Consider the following 10,734-nt stretch of genomic DNA (forward strand, 5'->3'; position numbering starts at 1 on the left):
CCTTCACTGTCACTGGGAAAATCCTGGAACTCCCTTCCTAACAGCACTGTGGGTGTACCTACACCACATGGACTGCAGCGGTTCAAGAAGGCAGCTCACCACCACCTTCTCAAGGGCAACTAGGGATGGGCAATAAATGCTGGCCCAGTTAGTGAAGCCTACATCCCGCCAAACCTGGCATCAGCTGGCAGGTTCTGAGGTCCAGGCACCGTTTTTAAGCAGCATCCATATCGCCTCCTTTGCTGACAAGAAAACAGTATCTGTTTTGCAGGGTCATCATCGTGGTCTTCAGGCAAGGACGGCACATGACTCAAAGCAGACAATGTGTGGCCCCACAGTTCAGCGATGTCTCCCTGCAGCTTCTTCTCCAAGCCATCCAGGAATGGAAGGAGGTTTTCTTCTCCAAAAACTGCATCAGGAGACCATCCTACCTGACCAAGTAAGCCTGGAAGGAGATTGCAGTGGAGGTTCGCAGCTGTGGGGTCTAATGGGGTATACTTGGATCAAACACAGGAAGAGGGTCAACAGCCTCCCATGCATTGCCAAGATGAGTAGCATGGTAGCATTAGATCAATGTGACTCTCATGAGGGCAGCAAAAAATGTGTCCCAGCAAGGAGAAGGTGCAGACGAATACAGTGTATGGCACAGCAGCAGATGCATCATGAGACTTGGATGGATGTGAGCCAAAATTTGCAAGGTCATATTTCCATCGTAGTTCCAAGTGCTGTGAAATTGGGAGAGTGAATAGGTTACCCAGGAGGCCCCGTTATCTGTTAGAGAAATGCATGCTGATAAGGGCGGCGGGGGAGGGGGGGTGGTGGTGGTGTTATGTGCTAATTGAACTCAAACTCATTCTCCATTTCATTCTGCAGGAGAAAATGGCACACAATGCCAGAGAACATGCAAAGATGGACGGAGGAGTGCCCAACGTAAAGATGCTCACACCTAAAGAGGAGGAGGCAGGGAATTGGCTGGAGACCAAGGTAGCCAGGCATTCACAGAAGGTGAAGCTGTTGTGCAGAAAGTGAGAAAGCCTATAGTCCGGCGCTAAGCACTAGGCAGAAAGGAGACATGCATTAGAGATGGATGGGAAGAGGGATTGTGAATAACGTGAACCTAATTGTTTTGTGTTCATTAATGCAGGTTCTCACACTCCAACGGGAATACCTATTCTAAATCCCGGGACCCTGCAGTCAACCTCTGAGGAGGAGGGCGTTGAAGCCTCAGTGGCTGCATTGTCACATCTTTCCCCTGCACCCTCCACCACACAGTTACAGTCATATCGGTGGGTATACAACCATGATTAATGTCACAATCTGGTGAGCAGATCACAGACACATCAGAATAGCTGATGGAGGCTGTGACAGTCAAGGGACCTGCAAGTTGGAGGTCAGGCCCATGATAAGCCCCAAGCACTGGTCATGGGCACATAAAACCTTTTGGAGATGCAGCAACAGGCTAGGGAATATCTGGTGGAGCTGCCAGAGGGTATATGCAGCCATCTGCTTACGTGGAGGAGTCCATCTAGGCCATGAGTTCTCCCATGTCTCAGGCGCATGAACACAGAGCTTCCTCCATGGAGAAGTTGGCAAGCTAGTTTCAGCAGGCCACTCAGTGGCTGCCAGTTATGTGCTCGGAATTACATGCCATTCCTCTGGTCTTGGACTGTATACATCAGGGGCCACTCGAGAGGGATACGAGATGCTTGGACCTCCCCCCATATGTCCCTCCTCCTCAGGTAATCAGGGAGGTGCTGCCACACGTCCAAGATGGAGGAGTGGCTCAAGGCTGCCTCTTCTGGAGGCTCCTCTCAGGGCAGCCCAAGGTTGAATAGCCACTTCTCAGTCCCTTTTCCAGTGACCCCAGTGCCTCCAGTAGCCACGGCCAAAGAGGATGCATCCACATCAGTGCAGGAACGCCTCAGCATGCCAGGCTCCTCCAGGCCTCGGGCACCTAGAGGATGGGCACCAAGATCTTCTCAGACAATGGGGTATCACACTTAGCAGCTTGCCCCCATCTCAACTGCAGATGTCAAGGTCACACCACATCATTGTGATCAAAAGCGTAATAAAGAGCATGTAGATGCATGATGGTGCCACAGATGTTCAAACATTATATTGCAGCCTATATTAGCGTAGTGGCTGGTCTTGCTGATTAACAGTGCGATTATTTGCATAATAAGTTGCAAACCTGTGTGGGAAAAAGGGGAGTATTGGCATCTCTATGATTTGGGTGGCAAAGGTGGTGAGTTGAAATTGGGTGGAGATGCAGAGGTGCTATTAGTGTAACTCCTAGAACTGATGGCTTCTCAAAGGCTTCATGCTTGCTGGAACCTGTTGAGTGCGAGAGACTCACGGGTCTCCATTCTGCATCTCTCCATTGCCCTGGCTTCTGGTGCTGGAACCAATAGATGCTGGCCCAGCCAGCGAGGCCACATCCTGTGAATGAATAATAAAAAAAATCCCCAATATGCAGGCCTATCTGCTCTGACCCATCCTCCTTATCGGATGAGGAGTGCGGCTCCTCTGTGTCCATGGTTGGCAAGGCCTTACCCCACTTCACGGCAGAGGTTGTGCAGCACGCAAAAGACGACTATAATTCTTGAGACCCTTTGACCCTGTGGTGCTCCACTGGAGCGGTCCAGATAGCAGAACCTCATTTTCAGCAATCCAATGTTCTGCTTTACTTTATCTCTTGTAGAACCATGAGATTCATTGCAGCACTCCTTGTCTGGAGTTCGAGGGTTTTTCAATGGCATCATCATTCTTAAGCAGATAACCCCTGTCACCCAGAATCCATCCTTGCTGGCATATGGGGGCCACAATTTGTTGTGGTACTTGAAACTGTTGAAGGATGAAAGCGTCATGAGAGCTCCCTGGGAGCCAAGCACAAAGCAGGAGGATCCATCATCTGTGCTCGAAGACTAATTGCATATTAATGGGGTAAAACCTTTTCCTGTTGATAAAAATTGTAGGTTGGTCCCAGGGAGCTCTGATTACCACATGTGAGTGGTTGATAATCCCCTATACTTGCAGGAAGCTGGCCCTGAAGCCCACAGATCTTTCAAGCTGGGTCTCTCGATCCATTCTGAAGTGCGCAAACTCTCTGGCCTGTTTAAAGAGGGCATTCATCAGCTCTTTCATGGGGCAATATGGGGCTACCTGTGAGGTGCCGCATGTCTCCTGTGGAGCCCTGGAAGGAACTGCTGGTGAAGAAATTTAATTCTGTAGTAACTTTAAAAGCCATTGCATTTGGTTCCTTCACAGTCAAAGGGGACGCAAGCCATCCTCAAAGAGAGTGTGCAGGTCAGTGACTACCTCCTTTGACATCCTCAAACATCATTGGCATCACCTCTCTGACATCAGTAGGTGGTTGAGACAGGAGCAGTAGACTCTGGAATGCACCATTGTTCTGCATTGGACATGGTCTTGGTTGTCTCCTTCCTGACTACCCTTAGCCTCTGGTCCTGTTACAGGTGGTGATCCTTGTTGGCCTTCTGGCCGCTCTTCAAATGCGCCCAGTTTGATACTTCTTCTACGTCATTCCCCCTCCATCCAAGACTCCAGGAGCACTGGATGTAGAAGACCCATTTTGCCTGCAGGGGTTCAACAGAGGGCACAACCTTGGCAAGGTCCTCTAATGGTGACCTAGGCTTCAACAAAAACCTTGTGCCTATGGCAGAATAGTGCTCAGCCTTGTCTTCAAGGAGGTCACCCTGGTCTTACTTCATTGATCCTCAACCTCCCCTCAGTCGCACTCAACCTTATCTGCAATATCTCTCAGCCTTTGTGGTAAAGTGGAGTGCTATGTACCTTTATGAGAATGTGGTTAGTTGACCACCTGACTGTATTGACCAATCGCTGCACAAGAACCTGAGCTTCTTGGGTAACTGTAAGTCTAGGAGCCGGAGGTGATTGAAGAAGCACACATGGCGTTAGTACTCTGTTCTTAGTTCCAATAAACCACCAGTGTTTGTTCAGTTAATTGGTCTCTCTGCCTACATTGTTCCAAGAGCCAACTTATGTGTTAATATCAAAGGCACAGCTAGCGTTCATCAGACGAAGCGAACCTGATAATCAAAGACATAAAAGCCTCCTTTCCCCTCTTCCAAAAAATTTCCAGAATACTGACAGGCAGCTCTAACTGGTCTAGCTTTCACCTTGAGGACGACCTCACCTGCTCTCTGCCAGCTTTAACTGGCTGTGAAAGTGAAGGCCCACGATTCCCATGGGCCTCCAACTTAATCATAAATGTAGCACTGAACCACAAAGTTTTGATTTTATATGTATTCATTGCATATTAAACCATTAAAATTAACTTCCTGCCACATGCCATTGGCATTGTTGTCCTGCTTCCTCCCCCTTCCCCCCCACCGCCCGGATAATTCAGCGCTCCCATCCCAACACGGAGAACTTGACCCTGTGCTTTGTGCACTATTCAACCTCCTGCCTCTTTCCCCCCCTCCCTTGCAGCATTAAGTTCCGCCCATATTCTCTGAATCCTCTCAATGTGTTTGAAAAAGTTCAAATTTATCTGCCTTTTGAGTAGAAAGAAACTATCTAAATTGGCTGAACTAAATAAAAGCCACACAATGACTACTGCAGCTACCCGACTGGAAGGCAGGGTTACAAAGAGTAGCAACATTCAATTGTTTGCATGAAATTATACCCGGGCTGTACCACATCAGCATAAACAGGAGATTGGACTTTATGGGCAGAATTTTCTGCCTGTCGGGCAGGCAGTGCTGGAGCAGGCGCAGGTGGGTGCTGACCCGATTGGTGCCTGGAATCGGGTCTGTGCCGCCATTTTATGCATATATGGTCCCAGCGGAAGTGGATGAAGGTCAATGCACGCCTGAACAGAGCATCCATAACCTGCTTGACACAAGTGGGGACAGCTGATTGGAAGACACCGCAAAGTTCACCCACCGACCCCTGGAAGGAGCCAGAGGCATAGAAGTTGAGGGCAACTGTGACCTTCAGAAATGCTGGCATGGGGTGTCCGCCCACACAGTTAGGAGAGATCTCTGGGCCAATCATCTGACAGATATAGTTGACTGTCTCCCTTGACAGTCGGAGCTTCCTTCAGCACTGCACCTCAGTCATATTGAGGTAGCTGCTTCTCCGCCTGTAAACCCTGGCAGCAGGATAGTGGCATCTTCTACCGGCTCCTTCCACCTTGGTCTACCTCTTGGCCCTGCGCCCTTTGTGCCTGTGCCTGTACTCCCAAAGGTGGCTCCCCTGGAGGCTGAATGTCCACTCCTGGCCTCCTCCTCATTCTAACCCTCCCTTCCTCCTCAGAGGAGCTGCCTCCAGTGGACATGTCAGAACCCATACCCAGGCTAAATGGAGGCCTCTGGAAAGCTGCAGGCCCGATTAAAGATTACTGACTGCAGAGTGCTGAGCTGATGATTCAAAGTTCTCAGGAAGCTGCTGGGATGTGTTCTGAACTGCTACAGATCACACAGGCAAATTTAAAACACTTTCTCCAATAAATACTTTACAGACCAGATTCACGACCCCACTGAGCCCTCTTATCCCGCCCGTGGATGAGGTTCGTAGAAAAGTCTCCTACCCGCCTGCCCATTGTGCCCGTGCGCCGACCTGAAGGTCGCACGGGCACCTAAAAATCGACGTCGATTGATGAATTAAGGGCCTTAGCTGGCCTGTTAATTAATGGCAGGGGCGCGTCGAACTTCATCGCGCACCCCCCCAGCGAAATATCGCGATGGTGCACGGTGACACGATATTTCGCTGGGCGGGTGCGCAGTGACATTGGGATGCGCTGACATGTGGGGCGTCCACCCCCCCCCCCCACCACCACCCTACACGTCAAACAGAAAATTCTGTCCTATGATGCTAATAGTAACTGGTACTATAATGAAGTAGGTTTCTTCTAAGCATCTAGCATTAGCAAAAAACTATTTGTTTTGCACTTACCTCAGGACGCCTGATTTCTTCGGTCACATAGTTTAAGTTATTCCATCCATCATAGGACCACATCCCCTGTTGGAATGCCATTCCCACTGGGCCAATTTCTCCTATTGTGCCTTGAAAGGCGTTCTGAAAACTGTGTGTGTATCCCTTGAAGATCAACACTATCCCACCAGTCACAATGATAAGTAGCGACAGTAGTTTGGCAAAAGTGAAGATATTTTGAATACAAGTTGCTAGTTTCACATTAAGACCATTTATGATACCTATAATTAAAATGCTAGCAATTGCTGTACATTTTACCACAGCTGACGGTGGTGGACAGTCTTCATAAAATGGAGCTGCAACGTACTGTGCGAGACTCAGAGACATTGCTGCAATACCAGCAGGTCGAGCTATAAACACAGAGGTCCAGGAGAACAGAAAGGCAGGGGCACGACCAAAATTTCTTAAGATGTATATGTACTCTCCGCCAGATTCTCTTATGATAGTCCCAAGTTCCACGTATGCGAAAGCAGCTATTGTGCATACCAGCCCACTGGCTGTCCATATCAAGAGGCTGGCTCCAGGACTCCCAATGTATCGTAACACCCATTCTGGAGACATGAAGATGCCAGAGCCAATCATTGTCCCTACAATCAAACAAATAGCACTAATTAATCCTACTTCACGTTTTAAGTGTAGTTCTCCTGTAGTTGTCTCCATATCCAAAGTTGAGTTCACAACGATGCAGCTGGTTCCTTTCCTCCTTTTTTCACCTACAGCAATACACAATATCTGTGTTGAAATCTTTCAGCGCATGTAAAGATCTAAGTCTGCATTTCCTGATCAGCGTTTTGCAAACATTAACTTATCTGTTAATTATCACTCTTAACTCTTCAGATAAATAGCTGGCATGCAAAGCAACATGCAAAGATAAGGCTTTAGTCCTAAAGTTTATGGTATTATAACTATTGCAGTGAAATAATAGAAAACACACAAAGTGCACTATGTGCTGTAGAGGCTGGGGTTGTTCAGTTATCTGATACATCAATATAAAAGAGACCTTGCTCTACTTGTGGCTGTGTGCAGCCCTTACAGAGTCATCTGTATTCTAAACCAAGCTGTGTTCTTATTTCATTCTAGAGATGTGGATGTTACTGGCAAGACGGGCATTTATTACCAATCCCTTACTGGCCTGAGAAGGTGATGGTGTTTCTTCTGCTTGATAGTCTACTTCAAAGGACAGTTAAGATTCAACCATAGTGCAGTGGAAATGCATTCATTAAAGGCCACACAAAGATAAGCTTTATCTTTGCATGTTGCTTTGCATGCCAGCTATTTATCTGGAGATTTAGGAGTGATAATTAACAGTTTTCAAAATGCTGATCAAGAAATGTACACTGAAAGATTTACTGAAAGATATACTGAAAGATTTCAGCACAGATATTGTGTATTGCTGTAAGTGAAAAAAGGAGGAAAGGAACAAGCTGCATTGTTGTTAACTCATCTTTGGATATGGAAACAACTACAGGAGAACTACACTTAAAATGTGAAGTAGGATTAATTAGTGCTGTTTGATTGTAGGGACAATGATTGGCTCTGGCATCAACAAGTCCCTGAATGGGTGTTACGATACATTGGGAGTCCTGGAGCCAGCCTCTTGCTATGGACAACCAATGGGCTGGTATGCACAATAGCTGCTTTCGCATATGTAGAACTCTGGACTGTCATAAAAGAATCTGGCGGAGAGTATATATACATCTTAAGAAATTTTGGCCATGCCCCTGCATTTCTGTTCTCCTGGACGTCTATGTTAATAGCTAGACCTGCTGGTATTGCAGCAATGTCTCTGAGTCTCACACAGTACATTGCAGCTCCATTTTATGAAGAATTTCCACCACCGTCAGCTGTAGTAAAACGTACAGCAGCTGCTAGCATTTTAATTCTAGGGTATTCATGAACCAGCTGTGTTTTTACAGCCTGAACGGTTCATGGTTGCTTTTGCTACTTTTATTACCAGAAACTCTGTTGTGGCTAATCATCAACTGAAGCGTTTTGATCAAAGAATTGATGAGGTTTTGCATTGAACTGAGTGAGTGTCCAAGCCTTCCAAGCACAAGACAATGAGTGAAAGGAAGGAGTTTACAGAAGGGCCAGCAGAAAGGTCAAGGCCAGAGAACTGGATGTAAATGCTGTGCAGGGCACCACAAGAAAGAAACTAAATCATATCCAGCATGGGAAAAGCAAGAAGCTGAACCACTTTGCACGCGAGTCTTGCTGGAGAGAAGAAAAGAAAACTGATAAAGGTGGTTGCAGGAGGGATGTCAGAGCGTGATTCAGACCAATCAGTCTATACCCATTAACTTGATGCTGTCCTTCTGCAGTCATCATTTCAACCCTCATGCAGCAAGGACAACCAGTTGTGTTTGCATCAAGCATTAATGCAAATGGAACAAATTGAGAAAGAGTGCCTGGTTATTGCCTTTGCTTGTGAGCATTTTAGCCAGTATCTATTTCGGAGGGAAAAAGTGACCAGAAGCCACTTCAAATCATCTTTCTCAAACTGCTTCTACCTGTTCCAAAGCCTTTGCAAAGGATATTACTTTGTTTGTAGAGATTGGAAGCCAAGTATGAGCAAGGGAAGCAGGTGTAGATTGCCGAGACGCTGTCGAGAGCAGCACTCCCAATGAATGAGGTTGATGATGCAAATACAGAGTGTGAAATCTTCCAGATTCAACTAAAAACAACAGCATGACATGCTCTGGAAATCATCAGCTTAGCAGAGACATCTGACAGACAAGTGTCTTACTCAGATCAAGCAAATTGCACGAGATGTAACTCTTCAAGTGCTACAGGAAGTTGTGATGAATGGATGGCCTGAAACCATAAAGGACACACCTATTGCCAAAAGAGAGAATTGGGCATACAAGGATTGCCCAAGGTGGCATCTTGTACAAAGGAACTAGAGTCATCATCCCGAAGGAGAATGGAAAGAAATGCTGAAGGGCATCCATGCAAGCCATCAAGGAATTGGGTCTAGTCTGAGGAAGGGTAAAGAAGTGCTCTACTGGCCAAACATGAACAAAGAAATGAAGGACCACATCAGTCAATGCAGTGCTTGTAAGGAACATCAAGCTAAGCCAACTAAAGAGCTGCTCATAGCTCATGACATCCCTGACAGACCATGGATGAAGCTTGGGGCATACCTCTTCACTGTCTTTGGAACTGACTATCTCATCACTCTAGACTACTATTCAGACCACTGGGAGTTAACCCAGCTGACATCAACGACTAGCAGTGAGATTGGGAAATGCCTGAAAATACACTTCAGTCGTTATGGCATTCTCGACATTGCCATGAGCAAAAATGGCCCTCAGTTCACAAGTGAAGAATCAAGCACTTCACGAATGATTGGAAAATTCAGCACTACACATCATCTCAACAATATCCCCAATCAAATGGAAAGCCTGAGGCAGCGGTGAAAATTGCCAATGGGATCATCGAAAAAATTGATTAGATCCAGCACAGATGTGTACAGAGCAACCTTAGAATGGAGAAATGAACGAATGAAGGAACGGAAACTAGTCTACTTCAGGGACTAATGTCATGCCATACCCAAACTACTCTTGCAACAGATAAAGAACTACTGAAGCCAGAAGTAGTAACAGGAATGAGTGACAAGGTCAAAGTGAAACAAAAGAAAGCCAAATAAAGCTGTTATGTCGTTGTCAGACCGGAGATTCGGAGAGCAGGTCAGAGTGCAAACATTCAAAGCACTCACCCAATGTCAGCCCGCTTGGCAACTTGTCACCTGTGTAAAGAAGCGGTCACCTTGATCATACATGGTGAAAGTGAACGACCAGATCTAACACGGTAACTGCAGACATATATGTGCAACTGGTGAATCAATTGCAGAGCAGACTACTGATGAGGGAGACTTGACTTTGCCAACTGAGCAAGGAGCTGAACAACCATTAGTTCCAGAGGTAAACCATTCCCCAACAAATGCAATGGAGCAGATGCAACATTTACCACAGCAACAACACTCACCACAAAACAACATTCTCCAGAGAAGCAACATCACCCCAGGTACCAATAGACACCAGATGAACAGCCAACAACAATCTGCATGTGTGCCATTAGCAGACCTGTTAGCTTTAAAGTTTATGGGGGGTAGTTTTATGGAAATGACAGGGGTCTCAGCCGCTACCTGGAAAGCAAGCAAGAGACCTCCTTTGCCACCTTTTTGGATGGCTCACCAAATTAAGAGCCAATCAGGCTATTAACAGGCCAACGGTGGACCTTCCACAGATCAAGACCACAGGGGCATGTAGTGCTGAGAGTTGCAATCCAATCAGGGACTGGCAGCTCTTTTGCTCAGTAAATCTCACATCAGCTGAGAACGAGTTTCTGGCCAGCTAATGGTCCTGCTGTTTCAGCAGAGACTAAGATCAGAAAACTCCACCATATATCTCCAATATCAATGGAGATGCTGGGAGGGAAAGAACCTGGAAGGCCAGAGGAGTGGAGACGATACCAATCTTAATGGCAGGGCCGCTGTAATGCCACCTTCCACCTGGCAGCCAATCAAATGGATAGCCTGAAAAATGAAGAGTTATAATAAACGTGCATTTCTGCAAACCATATCATGTTCAAATGTCTCAAATAGCTTCACCCAATTAATTGTTTTTAAAGTGACTGTTTCTCTTTAGGCAAACGAGTATGTTACTATAAATACATTTAGCGCTCAATTCTCCTCACACTACTGATATGGCTGTGGGGAGTCTGCCATTACTTGGGGCATGAAGTCCCAGCAGC

At 46.6% G+C, this 10,734-nt stretch overlaps 1 protein-coding gene across 1 annotated transcript in view; it reads right to left on the reverse strand.

The window, feature by feature from the left end:
* zmp:0000001267 (b(0,+)-type amino acid transporter 1) overlaps window positions 1-6,639 on the reverse strand; it is a 28,784-nt gene extending 22,145 nt beyond the window's left edge. Inside the window, exon 1 of the mRNA XM_041187431.1 lies at window positions 5,941-6,639. Within this exon, the coding sequence (XP_041043365.1) occupies window positions 5,941-6,639 (699 nt within the window). The remainder of the gene's footprint in view (window positions 1-5,940) is intronic.
* Between the last annotated feature and the right edge of the window lie 4,095 nt (window positions 6,640-10,734).

This window comes from Carcharodon carcharias, chromosome 5 (assembly GCF_017639515.1).
Source record: "Carcharodon carcharias isolate sCarCar2 chromosome 5, sCarCar2.pri, whole genome shotgun sequence".
Classification (NCBI taxonomy): Eukaryota; Metazoa; Chordata; class Chondrichthyes; order Lamniformes; family Lamnidae; genus Carcharodon; species Carcharodon carcharias.